Raw genomic sequence first — 20,922 nt, 5'->3', positions numbered from 1 at the left:
TCGCTTTTAGGAGGGGCTTAGGAACAGACACATCTTCAAGCTTGTCTGGCATGCAGGCACAGTTAAACCTCCCATGACTCAGAACATTCTCAGCTCCGGTTTCTATGCAGTGGAAGCAACGATCTGGTTCATATTTGAAAAACTGGAAGCCCTTATAGTGTGAGCAATAACTCCATTTTACAATATAAAAGAGTCTCTTTATTGCCCAGATTTCCAAGAAAGAAAATGGTCTGCTGGTGTGTGATTCTCCTCTGTCCCTCTAATGATAGGATTAACAAAAATAATGAAATACTAGGCAAAGGGGAAATAGGAAACACTTCAGTGACAGCCAATGGGGATATAAAACAAGACAAAGCTGGCTTAAAATAGATTCTTAACAAGCCACAGAAAGCCCGGCATCAACAGGAACCCAAGTAGGGTACAATAGCTTTTCCAGTTAGATCACATCCAAGTTAGGAGGAGGGTAGAGGCCAGGGACAGAGCTGCCCACGATACAGACCATTACCTAAAAGAATTTGATTTCAATCACTGTTTTGCAATCATTGTTTACAAAAATATTTGTTATTCTATATTGTTAGTCAAAGGTGCCAAAACTCGGTTTTAAGTTCCCATTTTTGGACATACTAATTTTTATAATGCCAGCAAAATCTTCATGACTTTGGCAGAAATTCTCATCCCCACAGCAAAGACTGAGGCTAAACATAAACTAAGAGGCGGATTTAAGAAACAGCCAACGCTGCGCCTCCTTAAATTCCTAGTCCAGCTAAAATGAAGTCACATACAAACCCCAGTCTGGAAACTTCCTAAGAATCACCGCCATGTTCATAATGAGGTAGATATCTCTGTTGGGCATTTATACCTTCATTTAGATTGTAATTATATTATTGGAATGTTGTGGGTCAGAAAAAACTGTGCAAAGTTAAGCTAATTGTTAAACATAAAAGCCAAAAGCATTTTTTAAAAAATACTAAAACAGACAGAGCAAAACGTACTAATGAGATTCCATTTGAAGTCTACCCAGTAGGACTGACAGAGGCTCACAGGGACATGTCGAGAACAGTATGCTCAGTTCCTCTCAACCATATAACAAAATGCCTCTTCTTCTTAACCTATGGAACTCTGGGAAGTCTTACTGGAATAAAGGCAAGTAGAGATCCCATAATATGAAAGCAGTAAACAGGATATAATGCACCAAACAGAAACTCAAGGACTAATTAAAATAAATTAAGAAATATATTTATATCGAGAAATTATAAAGATAGGCATCCTGAGTTTTTTTTTTCAACTATAAAAAGAATGTAGGGTTATCAATCCAAAAGGCTGCCATAATGATTAAATAATATGTAGTAAAGAACACAACATTCTTAAGAGTGATACAGATAAGTGCTTGACAAATGGTAGCTTCTAGTACCATCTGGACAAAGAGGAAGTTCAGTGATGAGAGCTTCACAACCAGACTGGTTACCACCTCCTCCCTCAGCTTCAGTTGGAGCACATGAATATGGTCACTGTCAACCTGCCCAGGAACTCTGACTAGATTGCCCAACACAGCAAGACAGCTATATAGAAACCAAGATGAAGCTAAAAGTTCCCTGAGGAAGCAAACCACTAGTAAGAACATATTAAAGCGGCATTAAAAAAAAAAAAATCAGAGACTCACTCACAGGACTTAAAAATTAGAATGATAATTGAGACAACTGAGAAGTTTTAACATTAGAAATCTCAACAATACAGTCCTCATGAAAAGTAAAGACCGGAAATGAAATAATCTTTCCTAGATGTGCACTTAATGCACACGTGGTGGTGCACACCTGTAAGCACAGCAGTCAGGAGGCTGAGGCAGGAGGATCATTGAGAACCAGGCCAGCCTGGGTTACTTAGTGACACCCTACCTCAAAAAAAAAAAAAAAAAAAAAAGGGGGGGGGCTCGGGGGGGGGGAGGAAGAGAAGACAAGAATAGAAGGAGGAGGAGGAGGAAGAAGAGAAGGAGGAAAAGGGAGAGGAAGCGGGAGAGGAGGAAGAAGGAAAAGGAAACAAGAAGAGAGAGGGGAGGAGAAGGAAGAAGATGAGGGAAAGGGGGAGGAGGGAGGGAGAGGAGGAAGAAAAAGAGGGAGGGGAGGAGAAAGGGGGAAGAGGAGGAGGGAGGGAAGAGGAAGAGGAGGAGGGAGAAAAGATGATGATAATTGAGAACTTGTCTGATGGCTCAGTCAATACATTCATCCTCACATTGGGTTATCCCTAAGACCATCTTGACTTTTTTTCTCTATTTCATAATTCATCTCATTTCCTTCTGTTCCCAGTAGGAATTTATTTTCAAAGAAATTCATTTTTATTCTTTAGACTTTTTTTCTTCTGTCTTCTAACCATAGAAATAAAAGGCTTTGGCAAAATGAAAAGAAAATGAGCCAGGCCTGGTGACGCGTACCTTTAAACCCAGCACTTCAAAGAGATGGAGGCAGGAAGATCAGGGGTTCAAGGCTGGCCTCGTCTACCTAGACAATTGGGCTCATAAGACCTGCCTTACTCCCCAAAAGAAAAAAAATCAAACTACTGCTTCAGCCCTGGGAACAATCCCAGGCAGGCCCTCATGGTTTTTTCCAGAAAATAAAAAGGAATCCATGGGGGCAGGGAAGAGCTAATGATCACGGACTACATGAAAGGCTGGCTGCAGAGAAGCCAGTTTCCAAGAGGCAGTGGGTGAGAACATCGGGAATATGGCTTTCCTCTCCTCATTAATGGGAGAGCTATTTGTGACAGACATCCAGAAAGTGGCCAGGTGGCTCCGTGGCAGATTTATCTAGTTATTCCAAGTTTAGAATTTGCTGTCTTTCAAGCATCTAAAAAAAAAGAAAAGAAAAGAAAAAGAAAGAAAAGAAAAGAAAAGAAAAGAAAAGAAAAAAGTAAGAATTTTGACTTTAAGCCAGGCACGATGGCTCACGCCTTTAATCCCCAGTGCTCAGGAGGAAGATGCAGGTCTCTGTGAGTTTGAGTTCGAGGCCAGCCTGGTCTATAGAGCAAATTCTACCACTCTCCTGATGCTATTCTTTCTTAAAACAAAACAAAAACATCCCTTACCAAAATATACATAAGATCTTAGCAGTGAAATGAGGGAAGTCACTTTGAAGCTTCTGCACAACATATGCCTGTGAGACAGTAACCCGAAACAGGCAAACCTAGGTCCCCGGATCCCATCACGGCTTCTCCATTCTATAAGCACACTTAAGGCTCAAAAGGCAACATTACTGCCCAAGCAGCCTGTGAGGCACATAGACATGGAAATGTTTTCTATACTGGTCAGACCAAGTATCAGAACAAATACTGTCAGATCTTCACTAAGTCATTCATTTCAGAGGCGCTCTAACCTCTCAGATCTATATAACAAAATCACCAACACTGCCAGGGATTTCGGAGCACACCCACAATGGCTTGTCAAGTAAGCAAGGAAGTTGTATTATTTTGGTTGCCTTGAAATCTGGTCCACTGAACCTCAGAGATCTCGGGTCCCTATTCAAGGCTGTGGATCTCCACATAAGCATCTCTCTGTTACAGAGAAAACAGGGGCAACTGCGCTTGCTGGAATGTCTCTGGCTTTGTAGCAGTCAATCCAAACTGGTTTCAACCATGCCTCCGGTTGCCCAATCAAAAACTTGCTTCAGCAAGGGGGGGGAAATGCTACGTCCCAGAAATAGATCAGATTTCTGAGATAAAGGAGAAGCATGCTTCATTTGGGCTAAGCTTAGCACCAGCCTCTCGACATTTAGTTCCTTGAAGTTAAATTGCGGCTTCTGAAAGAGGTCCCGTCCTGGGCACCAAAAAGAAATTTAAAGTGAAAAAAGTAGAAATTCGCAGGCCAAAGCAGCATCGGAGGCCAGCTGGAGAGAGTGGAGGAATTCGGTAAGCAACAGCAGCAGCAATCCGAAGGAACTGGAGGTCCTCCACTTCCGCTCCAGCCTCACGGCCCCACCTGCACCCCAATCATCGGCACCACTTGCTCGATCCACAGCAGGTCCAATGGAGCCGAGGCTCGGGTTTGTCGGCGGTGAATTCTGTGGATGCGCAGAAGGTACAGGACGATGGCCAGAAGCACCACCAAGGTACAAGCAAAGAAGAGATAGTGGTTGTAGACAAAAGAAAGGCGGAACCAGCTGCCGTGGGCTTGCCGGACTCCTCCCTGCCGGAGGTCCCTAGGGGGGATGGAAAGAGAACTGTTAGTTTCAGAGTGGACACAGGCTGAAGTCTCCATCTTACTTCATCCCTCTTATCTCTCCACTCAAACATCCTAAGAAGCCAGCTGTGCCCAGCTAATGGAGCTTAAGGACACCCGGGCCAAGGGCTGTCCGACTCCAGCTCCTTCCTCTCCCGAGTCTACAGGAGGACGATCGCCGTGGGTTGTAGGATATAGGGACAAGATCAAAAGACTTTTGAAACTAAAGTTTAAAAAGTGAGCAGAGACAAAACTGGTCACTGCAACGTAAATCTTTTGTTGTTTGGGGTTTTGGTTTGTTTGATTTTGTTTCTGAGACAGCGTCTATGTAGCCTTGGCTGTTTTGGAATTCAGCATTGTAGAGACCAGGCTGGCCTCCAACTCATCGAGATCCACCTGCCTCTGCCTCCTGAATGCTGGGATTAAAAGCGTGCATCACCACACCCAGCTGTAACATAAATCTTACAGCATAGTTTGTAAATACAGTACTAAGAGGAGAGTGTCCTTGGATCCAAACAAGACAAACTGAGTGCATCTAGATCTAAAAAAAAAAAAAAAAGTCTCAGCGCTCCTCAGGTCTGGCGGAGGCGGAGGCGGAGGCGGAGGCGGAGGCGGAGGCGGAGGCGGAGGCGGAGGCGGAGGCGGAGGCGGAGGCCCGCGCAGCTGTATTGTACTCTGGAGAAACGGCATTATATAAACCAAAGAATGACGGTCTGAAGCCTGGCTAGGATGGTTTACACTCTTGTCCCACCCAGCTACTACATCCATTTTTGTTTGTATGACCTGCAGTGATTTTTAAAAATGTACATCTTCAAATGGAAAAATGTCATATCAAATACGGATTTCTGATTTCCCTGGACAAACAGGAACTGGCAAATGCTGGACAAATGTGTGACAAGAATCGGTACTCTAGGTGGTGACACTCTCTCTGGTCCCACACTGTGCCGCATAGCCCACTCCCTTATGTCTGTCCCCTGTCTGCTTCCCATAACAGAGTTTAGAGGAAAGGGCACAACTGAGTAAAAGTTCTTATTTTATCTGAACCTGTTCTAGAAGATCTAAAACCAAAGATCTCACAGGCCACAGCGGCAAGGCATGGGCCTCCCACAGCTGATAGAAACACCCATTCTAGAACCATGTTGACTCCCTTTTCTAGTGCTAGATGACACAGACTGTGCCGGGTCATTAACACCATGTCGAGAATGATTCTACTCACTAGGAAAGAAGGTTTTCCCGGTCAGCCTCTGTAAACTTCCTGTCAAATGTGTTTCCCAGACTAATTTAAGACTGACAACTTAGATCATCAGTAGTACCCTACAAATGTGTAGCTCAATCCTAAGGGCCAATCCACTGGAGAACAAATTCAGCTGATTTTCTGAAACGGCCAAGGCGAGGAAGGAACTCCAGACCAATCCATCCTTTCTGTCCCAGCACGCCTCACCCGAACAGAGGCTTGAATGGAAGGGTCAGAAGGATTCTCTGGACGGTGGGAAGGTAGCACGTCACTGGAAAAATCTATTCTGAGGCATCAACGTAACATCCCCTGATGTCAAGGTACCAGCTTTCTTGGTGGACTTTACCTGAGAGGCAGGAATCGGGTTTTGTACAGAATTGCTCCCAGCGTCCACTGCACCTCTCTGTCGTACACCAGCTGTGCTGTCTGCAGGTTTGGGTAGTCGTAGGGGAAGTGGAACCCCTCGTGCAGGACTTCGTACATCCAAGCTGACTTAAAACACTGATACCTGCGTTGTGAGAAGAAAGTTCGCGAAGCTTTAGAAAATAGGAAGAAAACGTAACTGCAATGCATTCCTTTGTAGGAAGCCATGTGTTTCTGCCAGATGTCCTTGTCCGGCCTCTCTTCCTGCTTCATCTTCTCCCCTTTGGGGAGAGCCAAACTGGAGCTGGGGGCTGTGGTTTTCTCCTGTTTTGATTTTTTTAAAAGGATTTATTTATTTATTTATTTAGTACACTGTAGCTATCTTCAGACACACCAGGAGAGGGTATCCAATCCCATTACAGATGGTTGTGAGCCACCATGTGGTTGCTGGGATTTGAACTCAGAAACTCTGGAAGAACAGTCAATGCTCTTAACCACTGAGCCATCTCACCAGCCCTGTTTTGATTTTCAAGATCCCTGTCTTTAGAGAACATTCTAAATAACAACGATGTGTTTGTACAGTATCTATGATTTGCATAAATGGAAAACAAGACTGGCAGGGTCACTGTTGTCAGGGAGTGGGTGACAGGCACACAGAAGGTCACTGCACTGTTTTATGTTTGTTCCTCTGAACCTGTCCTTTCTTTTCTCTTCTTTTTTCTCTATGTATCCCTGGCTGTTGTGGAACTCACTCTGTAGACTAGGCTGGCCTCAAACTCAGAGATCTGCCTGCCTCTGCATCCTGAGTGCTGGGATTAAAGGCATGCGCCACCATGCCCAGCATCTTTGAATTTTTTAAACTAAACATTTAAATATGGGAGGATTATGAGTTCTTTTTTTTTATTTTAAAGATTTACTTATTTATGTATGTGAATACACTGTTGCTGTCTTCAGACACACCAAAAGAATCCCATTACAGATGGTTGTGAGCCACCATGTGGTTGTTGGTAATTGAACTCAGGACCTCTGGAAGTGCAGTCAGTGCTCTTAACCACTGAGCTATCTCTCCAGCCTGGATTATGAATTCTTGACAAAATGTTGACAGTTGCTGAAACTAGGTTCCTTCTACTTTTTGGTTAATTTTCTATAATAAGATGTTTAAAATAACAAAGATTGGGCTGGTGAGATGGCTCAGAGGTTAAGAACACTGGCTGTTCTTCCAGAGGTCCTGAGTTCAATTCCCAGCAACCATATAATCATAATCATCGGTAATATGACCTGATGCCCTCTTCTGGCATGCATGTGTACATGCAGACAGAGCACTCCTACATTTAAAAGATATTTATATATAAACATATAAAAATGTCATCTCTGTTAACACTGTATCACTTGGAGAGAGCATTCTTTGTTAACTATACGTTTCCCACCACAGAAATGGGCTCACTCAAATTTGGTCCTCCAGAAAACCACAATCCAAAATAATCAAATTCTCCTTCAGCCTAAAATCCAATCTGTGCTGCTCAGTGATTCTTCGTTATAGTTTCCCAGCCATGTGTTCAGAGCGGATCTAAAGTGGAAGAGAAATGTATTTACTTGAGTCGATGCTCATCCGCATGTGGAGAAAAGAGGCCGTTCTTGAATCTCTGGGCTAGCACCGACCAAGCCATGCCACAGTAATCCTGGAACAAGCAGAGACACAGTGCAGCACAAAATGACAGGCAAGTCCTCCAACCTCACACAGGCGCTCTAGTTCCTCAAAGTCCACCGTCTCACCAAGGAAATGACCCGCACATTGGAGTGATGACCCGGACGAAGCACTTCCTCTGTTCCCAATGCTTTCAAGTCTAATACTAAACAGACGACTCCTGAGCCAGCCTCTCAGGTGTCAGGGAGCCTGACGGTTAGGAAAGAACAACTAATGTCAGCCATGAGCTAGTTGGACTCACTGTGGAGAACTCATATGGGCAAGGAGAGCTGCCTGTCATCAGCCTGTCGGGGAGTTACAACTCTCAAAGATCTTGGGGGGCGCTGGGGTACACTGGCTGGATTATTATTCTTATGTCTCACCAGCTGCCACAGTATTTTGTAAGCATACACCTTCCTCACTAGCTGATTAGCTTAATAAAAACCTAACACCAACAGCTCAGCAGACAAGGGAAGGCAGGACTTCCGGGCTGAGAGAGAGAGTCTGAGAAGAAAAGGTGCAGAGATTCTCTGGCAGGACCTGAAGGAGGTCAGATGTGGGGGCGGTGAGGGGTAACAGGCCACGTGGCAGGATGTGGATTAAAACAGTCAGGTTAATTAAGTTAGATGAGCTAGCTGGAAGGTAGCCTGAGCTAAAAACCTAAGCTATAAAATTAATAAGTCTCTCTGTCATTATTCTCCCGCTGGTAGGCCCAAGAAATCCCACTAAGGGGGCTGGGAGTTGTTCGGAGAAAGTAGATTTGCTGACTTGTTGGTGCCAGGTGCTTTCCTGTGTGCTAGAGGATGAAGCACTGAGGGGAAAAAAGTCCTGTCTCCATGAAGTTTACATCCAACTAGTAAGAGAAGACAAATGGTCATCACAGAATGTGCAAGACGGCACAGTGTTCAACGGGCAACAAGGCAGGAGTGGGTAATGTGAGGAGGGTGGTAACTCGGACAGGGGACTAGGGAAGGTGGGAAGACAGCATCTGGATTGGGATTTTAAAAAGTCAGAGCAACAACCTCCTTTACTCAGACAGCTCACGGAGTCACTAGCAACGTGGCTACGTAAGCCCTTGAGCTCTGTGGTGTTCAAAACCACAGAATCTCAAGAATCTTTGTGACAAGAAGAAGACTCAAGGCAGGCCAGTCAGGGAGCCTGGGACTCTGGGAGGAAAGGAAGAAGGGACCCTGCGCCAGAGCAGGAGCGGTGTGGAGCAGGAGCAGCGTGCAGCAGGAGCGCCACAGTTTTCCCTGCCTGCCTTTGGCAGCAGAGAGCAGGAAGAAGAGGGGAAAGCATAAAGACCACAAGAGCAGAGATTCTTTCCAACTCTGTCTCTCAGACAGATCACAAAATTATATAAAAATCAGAGGTGGCTGTGCTCAATCTAGAATGTTCCCTAAGACTCAGGCATTAGAGACTTGGGCCCTGTGTGGCACTGTCGGGACACAGTAGGGTAGAGTCCTTAACTGGGGATTAATGAGCAGACTGTGGCAGGGAGCCCTTTAAAGGACATTACAGGATCCCGGCTCCCTCTACACTCTTTGTTCCCAGGTGCATGATGAAAAACATTTCAGCTCAGCCATGCATTTCCACCATGATATGCCCAAAGCAAAGGGGTCAGGTGACCCGGACTGAACCCCTCAAGCTGTGAGACAAGATACCCTTTTCTTCTTTTTTAAGTTGAACATGGCAAGTATTTTGTTATAGTCATCTTTTTCTAGTTGACCAACAAAACCAGGTGTGGTGACACACACCTTTTCACATCAGAACTTGAGAGGCAGAGGTTAGGGCGCCAGCCTGGTCTATATAGCAAATTCCAGGCTGGCCATAGTGAGACTCTATTTCAAAAACAATAACAAAAAGCAAAAAAAAAAAAAAAAAAAAAAAAGAACAATAACCATTTTGACTAACAGCCTGTAAACTAAGGCAGAGGTACGGAGCACTGGTCAGACTTGTAGCTGTGCAGGTAACTAAAGATGCCGGTCTATAGGATACTTAAGTTCTACTTATGTGCACAGCGAACTTTTAGTCTTGCACTTAAATATTTCTACCATGACTGGGGTTTACAACACCTTCTACCAATGACCCCATACCATTCCAACCTCTTTTTAAATTGTCTTTGGGAGCGGTGTGTGTGTGTCACATGTGTTCGAGGACAGAAGATGGTATCAAAGCCCTGTGGATTTTTATACAAATCTGTTGTAAGCTGCCCAACATGGACCCTGGGAAGCGAACTCTTGTCCTCTGGAAGGACAATGCTCAGTCACTTAGCCATTGCCCCAGCCCCGATTCAGGCCTCTTAATAGTTCAGACCAAGAGAAGAAAAACAGGCGTGTCCCCTAAGAACATATTACAAGTCAGACACCTACAAAGGGGGGAAATAACACAAAATGATACTTTGGAGCCACAAATGTCAGGAAAGTGGGAAGAAAAGCTAACTAGTCACTACTAGGACAATTTTATACCTCTGGTATTAATACAGCCAAGGAAACCTAAACATACCTATCAGAAGGCAGTTTAACAGAGATGGTCCCTTAACCTGAGTTTACTTTCTCCTCTATAAAACGGGGCTTCATAGGCCCTTATAAAGCCTCAAGTGAGATCATGCAAGCAAAGCCTGCTTGGCATAAAGGCAGGCATCCATTAAATGACAGCTGCCAGTCAGTATGAGTCATCTTGATTCTTCTTTTTTTTTTTTTTTTTTTTTTTTTCAAGACAGGGTTTCTCTGTATAGCCCTGGCTGTCCTGGAACTCACTCTGTAGACCAGGCTGGCCTGGAACTCAGAAATCCACCTGTCTCTGCCTCCCAAGTGCTGGGATTAAAGGCGTGCGCCACCACCACCCGGGAGTCATCTTGATTCTTAATGAGTTACCTGAGCAGCCTTGGCAAATGTTGGCCCATGGTAGCGGCCACCGATGCGCAGCACGTCCTCAGTGCAGTAGAAGAACTCCGAGAAGCCATAGAACTCGCTGTTGTTGAAGTCGATTGGGGACTGGTAAATGCCGTTCAGGGAGGCCTGGCTGGTGTTGGAGCGGGCCAGCAGCGGGCTCAGCATCGCCCGACAAGTAGCCCAGTCTCCCTTTCCTCGGATGTGAAGGACCTGGCTGTTCCTCTCCACCACATCTGTGAGGCCCACAGGCAGGCAGGGGTCCAGGAAGGGATTGTCGGGACTCAGGCCTGTCTTCTGGCCCAAAAGTCTGTCACAATGACAAAGACGGACAGAATGTGACACTGCTGAACCTGACTTGAGAACTACGGTTCATGTCACAAATCCCTGATGTTCAACGACAGCCCCAGCAACAATGACTGAGTAGAGAATTATGCAGCAGCACATACATATTTAATTTAAACAAATTAGGCTTAGAAAAAAGGCAGCCCTGCCAGTGATGGTTTTTCCTCAGTCCTATCATCAACAGGTATTTTCCAGCGCTGGGTCAAACAGCTGTGAATCGGCTGTTCTCCCCCAGGGCCTTCATTTCCACACACCTCTGAAAACTGCAAGGGGCTCCTGTTTAACACACAACTGGGGGCTGGAGAGGCAGCTCAGCAGCTAAAGCACTAGACGCACAAGCGTGAGTGTGCGAGTCTGAATCCCCAGAACACATGGAATAGCCAGATCGGGTGGCGTGTGACTGTAATCCCAGTGCCTGTCAGGGAGATGGGACGAAGACAGAAAAATCCCTGAAACTAACGGGCCAGCGAGCCTGGTGCACACAGAAGTGGACTATCAGAATATAGAACAGGAACAGAGTCAGGTGAAGAGACTTCCTCACGCTTCTCAGAACACTCCAAGAAAACCTGTCCTGAGTCTTGTGACCTCAGTTTCTTCAAAACACAGAATTGTTCTTGGAATGTGTTCTTGTGTTCCTCCCAGGAGCTTACTTGAGATTATTCGTTATTGCTTGCTAGTGTTATTCAATTGAATGTTTAAGTGTGCCCTTTAAATGCCTCTATAGAAAAACATGGTTTTGTCACACTGGTTTGTCTTTGTGACAGTTTGAATTCATGACAAATTTACTCATGTGACTTCTCTTAACCCTCAAGAGGATAAACTGTCTGAGGCTCTGAATAAAGTTGGCTATTGCATGAGACTTGTTTGCCTCATTTATCGGCTCCAGATCCCAGGGCCTGTAGAGTGACGACAAAAGAGAGATCCTGATCTCAAACAAGGTGACGGTGATGAGGACTCACACCCAATGCTGAGTGTCTGATGACACATGCATGCCCTCATTCACACATGACACCCAAGGCTACACACACACACATACATACACACACACACACACACACATTCAGTGGGGAGGGCTTCCTGAAGAGGGAACCACAGTCATGGCACAGTGGTGGCTCTGGGTGAGTGCTGCCGGGACAAGAGCAGGCAGAGGGCCAGCTCCAGGGACTGAAGCACAAGCCCCTCGGCCTCTAAGTGGGAGGGGAGGGGCATCACACAGTTCTGTTTCTCTAGTCTATACTTGCTAGCGACTGTATTCTTATTACCAAGGAGATTAATATGCAGATCTGGCCAAGGACAGAAGTCACGCTGAGACCACTGGCAACTGCATCAGTTGTATGCTCTCCGTTCCTAAGCAGGCAGCTGTGAACAAGTGGACTGTGGGGTGAAGATGCCGCATGGGTAGAGACTGAAGGAGGGCAGAGAATGGACAATGTGGCTGAATGCTCGGGAATAAATGGATTCTATTTTAGGGGTGCATCACTAACCACAAAGGAACTCATGAAGAAGCGAGAACCATCCGGGAGGATAGGTTTGTCTAGTAGATGGGCAGCTACGGGAGCCATACTTTAACCTAAAGTAAGCAACTTCAGAGCTTGGCCAGAAAGTACCACGGCCTGGGAAATGATGCAGCCTGGCAAGAAAAGAGAGAGCACAGGACAGCGGGAGAGGGGAGCATAGAGGCTCCTGGAGACCTGATGCAGAACCGGGGTTCCCCAGGCATCACAGCAGGGGCGCAAGCCAGCTTGTGCGGACAAACACAAACACTGTGCGATGTGCTTGCAGGTCATCCAGAACACCTGCATCCCTCGACTATGTGACCTCTTAGTGACCTGTGACCTCTTAGTGATGGAGACTTAATTAAAAAGACTGACGACAGCAGCATTTTCTTCAGCATTCTCTACATATAAGAGAACTGCCACGGAGAAGTTACTGCGCGTGGGATACACCAGTGCCTCTTCAGGTTAGTGTTTCTTTCTATGGCTGTAGTTAGTTTTTTGGTAGAAAAGAACTGTTGTTGATGTATCTTCTTCAATGTACAATGATTTTTTTAAAAAAAGCTTTAATCAAAGCAAATAAGAACAATTACTTCATAGCTATTCATCGTGGCCTGAAGGTATTCAAATGAAAAAGTCAGTGAACTCGGTCGGGGCTTGGAGATCTCAGGCTCAGCTGTTAAGGGTTCTTCCTGCTTTGGGAGAGGACCCAGGACCCACATGAGACGGCTCTTGGGGACCCAGCACAGCCTTCTGATGTCTGCAGGGGCACCTGTACATTTTCAAACACACAATCTTTTTTATTTTTTTTATTTTTTTTTTGGTTTTTCGAGACAGGGTTTCTCTGTGTAGCCCTGGCTGTCCTGGAACTCACTCTGTAGACCAGGCTAGCCTCGAACTCTCAAACTCAGAAATCCGCCTGCCTCTGCCTCCCAAGTGCTGGGATTAAAGGCGTGCGCCACCACCGCCCGGCCCACACAATCTTTTTACAGAAATCAGTGATCATGGCAGTTCTGGATGAAAAAACTGGCTATGCAAAACTTGAGACACAATTTTAAAGGCAATCTTAACTTTATATACTTGTTAAGTTTAATGCATACAAGTAAACCTAATTCTCACCCAAGAGGACTTAACTGACTTTTCTAGCCACACACATCTCGTGATGTCAGGTGTGGCTGTGGTATACGGCAAAGCACAGATAGTTTTCCCAGGCTTCCTACGAAAGAGTGGAATGTAGCCTCGAAGTGCAGGGGCTGACAGGGTCCCTAGAGATGCTCTGGAAGGGAGGAGACAGGCTTATCTATCAAAGCTGGATGCTACTGTTTCTTCCAGATATTTGTAGCCTGGTGACACTGTGCTTTGGAAACGAGGGTTCCCTGTCAAATGTACCTGTTTTTGTTAAGTGTTTCATTCAGCACAAGATCTTCATAGCGCTGCCGGGCAAAGTTGCCCCCAAAGCCCAGAAAGGTAGTGACGTAAACTCTGTACACGTGCTCCGTGTGCTGCACGTCACAGCCCAGGTTGAACTCAGCCAGCAGGATCTTGGCAGCTTCTTCCTGTAATGCAACATCAAGAGAAAAAAAAGAGAATTTCAGCTCCTTTTCCAGAAAGCAGTGGCGTTGTGAATACAGTGGACTCTGTCTCTATGGCTGCTCTTTAAAACCGCCTCTCATCCTCGTGGCCAGGCGTAATAATGTACTCCTGTAATCCCAGCCACTTATGCAGCTGAGGCAGGAGGATCACAGATTCAAAGACCATTTGATTTAGGTAGCAAGGCCCTGTGTGTGTGTGTGTGTGTGTGTGTGTGTGTGTGTCTATTTCCCAAGAAGTTTAACTGAGGAGAGAGGCTCTGCACTGAACGCGGGCAGCGCGGTTGATTCCACAGGCTGCAGCCTTGCACAGAATAAAGAAGGAAGCTGAGCACCCAAACCCTTCTCTCTGCCTCACACTCCTGCTGTGCCTTCCCTGCCATGAGAGTCTGTGCCCCCTCAAAATGTAAGCCATAACAACCCTTCCTCTTAAGTTCTTTTTTTCTCCATGAGCTTCTTTCTTTCTTTCTTTCTTTCTTTCTTTCTTTCTTTCTTTCTTTCTTTCTTTTTTTTGTTTTGGTTTTTAGAGACAGGGTTTCTCTGTGTAGCCCTGGCTGTCCTGGAACTCGCCCTGTAGACCAGGCTGGCCTCGAACTCAGGGATCCACCTGCCTCTGCCCCCCAAGTGCTGGGATTAAAGGCGTGCGCCACCACTGCCCGGCTTCTCCATGCATTTCTTAACAGCAGCAAGAGAAGCAGCTGATGGGGAGTTGGGTTTATTTATAGCTAGTGCCATTGTCTGGTATGGACTTCTGACTTTTCCAATTCTCTACAATGGAAATGTATTATTTTCATAATGAGAAAAAATCCTTTATCTAAAATACAGCTAATCATGACATCTATTTTATGACCTTATCTGAAACTATTCAGGAAGCTTTAATATTTCTTATGACAGGCTTGGGCAGTGGGGAAGTTCAGTTTTATCTTCAAAATAAGGGGGCGGGGATTGTTGTAGTGTATTTCTGCTTGTTCATTCTTTTATTTCACACAGGGTCTCACTATGTAACCATGGCCGGTCTGATACTCACCATGTAGATCAAGCTAGCCTTCAAACTCACAGAGATTCACCTGTCTCTGCCTCCCAAGTGCTGGGATTAAAGGCGTGTGCCACCATGCCCGGCCTTGATTTTGGTTTTTAAGTTTAAATGCAAAGGCTGTATTATGTCCCTGAGCTCATGGTCCAATGTCACAGCAAAGCTCCTCTTTCATTCTGATTATTCCTGTTCTTCCTCATATCCGACCCAGCCCCTACTCCCTTCCATGAATGTCCATCCCAATGCACTTTGTGTGTAATTCTTTCAATGTGTATTATTGCAAAGTGGCGGTAGCTATTTGAACTGTAGTGTTTTTTATTTTAATGTGAGCATATTGCTGCACCTAGCAACTCTACTCCTAGATGTACACCCAAGAGACCTAAAAACTTATGTCTACAAGAAAGCGTGTTCCTGAATATTCACAGCACTACTCTCTGTAACAGCCCAAGTGTGGGCACAGCTCCACTGCGCATGCACTGCCGGATGAGCCGATAGAACATAGTCATTCAGCGCAAAGCCGCTCAGTGGCGCACCGGAATGTACCACAACGTGGATTAGCTAGCAAATGCTTTCCTGAGAGTCAGACGTAAAGGGCTGTGCTGCATGATCTCGTTATATGAAATATCCAAATAGGCAGATCCCGAGATGAGAGAAAGCAACGGGGAGACGGAATGGCGGGAGATAACTGCCAAGGAATATGGGGTTTCCTTCTGGCAGTGTTGAGAACATTCTGGAATTCCAGGTGATAGTTGTGCACTCTTTGCTATTTAACCAAGCACAGGCATCCAGGCATCCATCTATGAATCACTATACACTGTGGAGAGCCGCATAGTGCTGCGCCTTTAAGATGGCACTGGTCTCCGCCTTCCGCCACCTGCTGGCGAGGACTCTTAGGAGTAAACAACTCCTTATATGGCAGTGGCAGTTGATCTGGCTTGTCTCCGTGTGTGTGTGTGTGTGTGTGTGTGTGTGTGTGTGTGTGTGTGTGTGTGTACCTATCTGCTGTTGCCACGTGGCAGACGGGGGTTGGCTAGTCCTAGAGTACTTAAGCCTGGGAGACGCTTCCCTCGGGGTCGTCAGTTAGAAGATTGTTCAAAGGTCCTGAATAAACTGCTTGGAGAAGAGCTCGTGGGTTGCGTCTTCCTTGCTGGTCGAGGGTGGACGTGACAACACACCTGTGTCTGCATTTGGTGCTTGCAAGAATTTCTGCTGCTGCTTCCTGAATCTGCACCCGAAGGACACGTAAAATCTCACACCCCAGGGCACTCGTCCACTTTTTGCTTAATATCAGAACTATGTGTTCACCTATTGAATAAATACTGACCATATCAACTAGAAAGCCTCATAATTACTCTAGTTCTCCCAACCTCTGACCCTAGAATGGACGACCCTGACTGTTAACGTCACAGTTCTAACAGTCCCACCCATGGAAATCCAGACATAGCAGTTCCTTAGGTACCTCTCACACTCAGTGGACACAAATGTGAGTTAGGAGAACTCATGAAGTCTTAGGACTTCAGAGCTACAAGACCGAAGAGATGCTCTGACCCCGTCTCAGGTCCACACTGTCTGCTCTGACCCACACAGCCTATGTGGTCACAAAACTTACAACTGGGAAGGACCGTCTGAGTTTGTCAGACTATGGAACTGAGGTTCGTGTGACTGCCTTTCTCAAAACTTTGGAACAAGTGACAAAATTAAAAACCAATCCCCTACAACAACACTCAAGACTCCACCCTCTCTCCCCAGAACCACCCCTGGAAATCCAACACTGGATCAGGCTCCTGGGCACTCCTTGGACATTCCAGACTCTGCTGCTTTCTGTGCCTCTGTACATTGTAACAGCAGGAGACAGCTTTTGCTAGACTTGAACTCTGATCCTAGGCCCAGGTAAACAGATCACCTTCCATGGCCAGCATGGCTCCTTCTGAGGCCTTCACAAATGGGGCTGACCAGCACGGTCCTTATCTCCTCACAGATGTTATAAGGAAAGGGTCTCGACTAAGGGCCATGTTAAGCACCACAGAATACCCATCCACACACAATCATTCAGCCCCAAGGGTGACAAACCACCACCTAGATCAAACCACAGGGACTGCTGTGGTCCGCCTGACACCGACTGGCTGACTCCATAGACTTCTGGAGGCCGTGTAGCTAGCATGTCCTATTTCTCCTGCATATACACACTCAAGAGGGATACTTCCCTTTTCTCTCTATGGTGAACCTTCCCTTAAGAATACCTTCTTGGCTGGAGATGCAGTTTATTGGCACAGCACTTGCCTAGCATATGCAGGACGCTGGGATGAATCCACAGCGCCACAGAACAAACAAACAAGCAAGCAAATAGGTGTTAGCAGCAAAATATATTCTTTAAGGGGCCAGGGACTCTGTCAGTAAAGTACTTGTCACACACAGAATTAGGGCTAGAGTTTGATCCCAGTTCTCACATGAACACCTAGGTGTGTAATGTCAACCTTGGGTCTCCACGATCATGCTTACCTACACAAGCACCCACACCGCAGACACAGAAACACAGACAGACAGACAGACAGACACACACACACACACACACACACACACAAAGCTAGGTGTGTCAGTATGTGCCTGTAATCCCCGTGTTGGGGAAGACAGGACAGAAGGATTCCTGGGGCTTGCTGGCCAACCAGTCTAACACACAAGTTCCAAGTTGAGTGAGACACTCTGTCTCAAAGAGTAGGGTGGCACACAATGGCATACAATCAGGAAAGACACCAACGTGGTCTTCTAGCCTTCACATACACAGGCACCCAAATGTGTGCACACCCACACACATGAGCACAGAGGTAAATATTCTTAGAGCTGAGAGAAAGGAACAGTAGGGGAAAGGGTATGTATGAATGGCACCCAGGACTGACCTATATGTCACCCCAAAAGATACACAGTATTAATTATAACTACTAAGATGTACTAAGCACTTATCACAAGCTGGGCCACTTGCTAAGTGCTTCACATCCTGATGCCCTGACAATTTATAAGGTACATACTATTATGCTTTCTGGACACTGAGGCTCAGGGAGGTAAGCTACTCAGGATAATGCAAGCTAGTGCCAGGGTGGTGGCAGGCACAGACCTTTAATGAAGCAAAGGCAGGCAGATTTCTATGAGTTCAAGGTCAGCCATGGCCATAAATTGAGAGCCCCTAACCCCCACAAAAAAAAGAACCCAAGATCTAAACAGTGCTCTTCCTTCACCAGTACTGGCATTCCTAACTGAGCTTCCATACAAGGAAGAATACCTGTTTGGGAGGAAGGACGGAGGCTGAGGTAGGAACTTCGTAGGCGATTTGGAGAGAGGCCCCTCCCATGTCCAGGATCCCCACGGTCCTCCTGCGGCCTGATGCTGAGTCCACGGAAGTGTCCGCATCTGACTCTGAAATCAATATATCATTGATATAGCAACAGGATTCAAATAACCAAAACCAAAATTCAAGTCCAAAAGGAAAGACAACCCTCTGCCACTCACCAGAGAGACAGAGACAGAGACAGAGACAGAGACAGAGACAGAGACAGAGAAGAAAACTGCCAGGCCAGCAAGATGCCTATCCTGTAAAAGCTCTGGCTTTTTATTTGAAAGCAACTAAAATAAATTAATCTAACTACTAAGTATATGATATATAGTGAATAATTCTTGCAAATGACTTAAATATAGTATTTCAACTATGTATCGCAGGGATAGGAAGAACCAGCTCTGGCAAGTTAGCTGTCCTCTACACGGGCACCATGGCACGCTCACCCCATCCTCGTACAGATACAATAAATAACGTTTAAACAGCAGCAGCAGCAATGGAAGATTTAAAAAATGTGTTCTGTGGGAAAAGAGCAGACACAAAAAATAGTAAAATATTCCCAGTGTTGGGTCTGGTGGTGAGCTCATCCACGTTCGTCTTATTACCTATTCTACGTTTACAGATGTTGGAAGCGTTCCATAAAAGAAGACAAAGAAGAAACTTACACACTTCTGACGATTTCCAGCGCTTACACACTACTGACGGTCTCCAGCACTCACACTACTGACAGTTAGAAGCGCTTACACACTATTGACGGTTAGAAGCGCTTACACACCACTGACAGAAGTGCTTACACACTACTGACGGTCTCCAGCACTCACACTACTGACAGTTAGAAGCGCTTACACACCACTGACGGTTTGGAGGAGCTTCAGCCCTTGAAGAACATTGCAAGGCAGAACTTACCATCTTCATGGTCAAATCTTCCCAGAACAAAGTTGATTCCAATCCATGCATAAACTCCTAAGGAAGAAACGGAAAAGGCCTCTCTATAATTTGCTGCTACTGGACAAAACTTAAAACCCTCCCCAGGGCTGCCCTCTTTATCCTTTTCCTGGGAAGACAAAAAAAAAAAACCCATAAAATTCTACCCCATACTCGCCCTGCATGGACTCTAAACCTTGTTTTCTCTCCCCCCCCCATCTGTCACAGTGTACCTCACCCCCATCCCTACAGTGCTGGGGCTCACACATGCTAGCTACCTACATGCCCAACCACCTACATCTTATGTCATGTGACTTTTCCTCCTTCTATAATTATTTGTAACTTCTAATAATTCTACAAAGAATAGGAACTAATTGCAAAAAAAAAAAAAAAAAAAACAACTCTCCCCAAACTGTTTACAACTGCATTAAGGGCCAGGCTTGGTGACACACACCTTTAACCCCAGCACTCAGGAGGCAGAGGCAGGTGGCTTACTATGAATTTGAGGCCAGCCTGGTCTACACAGCTTGTTCCAGGCTAACCTGGGCTACATACATAGTAAGAGCCTGCTGAGAGAGAAAGATGGGAGGTGTCTAGGGTATAGCTTAGCGGGAGGGCACCTGGTTAGTGTGAACAAGGGCTGGCTTTGATCTTGGCACTGGGGTAGAAAGGTGGGGGAGAAGGGTGGCTTCTGAGAAAAGTGGTGGAGGAATACACCAACCTGTGTCCCCACAAAGTGTAAATACAGTCTCTGGGTGGAATACACACAGCAGTTTTGTAAGAATGCTCCCAGACTAGACTGAGTCTCATTTGTTTTTTTCTTACATATTTCTTGGCTTCAACACAAAAGCAGTTTGAGATAAAGTATGAACCAACCAGGTGTGGATAGAAAGACTTTACAGGCTGTTTTCTAGCTCAGAAAGTTAGAAAACAGACTCTAAAGGTTCACAGGCAGTAGGGGGAAACTCCGGGGGAATTTGTTGTTGCTTGTTTGTCTGGGTGGTGGTAGTGGTGGTGGTGGTAGGTGTATCTATCTGTATGTGTGTGTGTTATATGAATGTATGTGTGTCTGTGTGTCTGTGTTTGTATGTGTGTCTGTGTTTGTATGTGTGTGCGTCTGTCTGTGTTTATATGTGTGTGTGTGTATGTCTGTGTTTATGTGTGTGTGTGTGTGGTCTTCCTCTATTGCTATCCATCTTACTTTTTTGAGACATGGCTGCTCACTGAGCCTAGAGCTCACTCACTCAGCAATACCGACTAGCCCCCAAGCCCTGCATATCTCAGTCTGCCTCCCAAGTGACAGGTTCACAGGGGCATGCTCATGTCTGGTTTTTTTATGTGAGCGCTGGGGATCGAAACTTAGCTTCTTGTGCTTATGCCACAGAAACTCTGCTGAACCATCTTCCAAGCTCATCTCATTCTGTTGTCAGTCTCACCCTGTAGCCCAGGCTAGACCGAAATTTGCCTCACTATGTACCTTCAAACTCAGGACAATCCTCCTGCTTCAGTCTCCAAGTGAGAGGATAAAAGGCATGAGCCGTCACACTGGACCTGGCTGGCCTCTGTTTCATTCTGTCCTCCCCCAACCCAGGCATTCTTGCCACAGACAAGATACAGATGAGCAGGCACCAATGTGCTAACAAAGGAATTCTCTTTGGCCAGAGGAGCTGCTCTAGATGCAGAAGCCATCACAGTACTGGCCTGGCAGGGTAGACAGAATAAAAACCTACTTTTCTAAGCAGAGGAACATGAACGTGAGCTCCAAGGAACGAGAAAGCATCAGGGAAGCCACAAGATCACAGCACAGCTGTGAAAGATGGTCTCACAGGCACACGCG

At 45.9% G+C, this 20,922-nt stretch overlaps 1 protein-coding gene across 1 annotated transcript in view; it reads right to left on the bottom strand.

Annotated features, from left to right (window-relative positions):
• Positions 1–2,075: 2,075 nt before the first annotated feature.
• The window catches only part of Entpd7 (ectonucleoside triphosphate diphosphohydrolase 7), a 47,165-nt gene continuing 28,318 nt past the window's right edge, over positions 2,076–20,922 (bottom strand). The window contains exons 7-13 of the mRNA XM_028774767.1: positions 19,068–19,124; positions 18,111–18,244; positions 13,604–13,770; positions 10,362–10,686; positions 7,395–7,480; positions 5,785–5,946; positions 2,076–4,184 (exon numbers count right to left, since the gene is read on the bottom strand). Of these exons, the coding sequence (XP_028630600.1) occupies positions 3,953–4,184; positions 5,785–5,946; positions 7,395–7,480; positions 10,362–10,686; positions 13,604–13,770; positions 18,111–18,244; positions 19,068–19,124 (1,163 nt within the window). The 3' untranslated portion in view covers positions 2,076–3,952. The remainder of the gene's footprint in view (positions 4,185–5,784; positions 5,947–7,394; positions 7,481–10,361; positions 10,687–13,603; positions 13,771–18,110; positions 18,245–19,067; positions 19,125–20,922) is intronic.

This window comes from Grammomys surdaster, unplaced genomic scaffold, assembly GCF_004785775.1.
Source record: "Grammomys surdaster isolate TR1022 unplaced genomic scaffold, NIH_TR_1.0 66, whole genome shotgun sequence".
In the NCBI taxonomy this organism is placed as follows: domain Eukaryota; kingdom Metazoa; phylum Chordata; class Mammalia; order Rodentia; family Muridae; genus Grammomys; species Grammomys surdaster.
The sequence above is the reverse complement of the archived record's forward strand: the minus strand, read 5'-3'. Positions and strand labels throughout refer to the sequence as shown.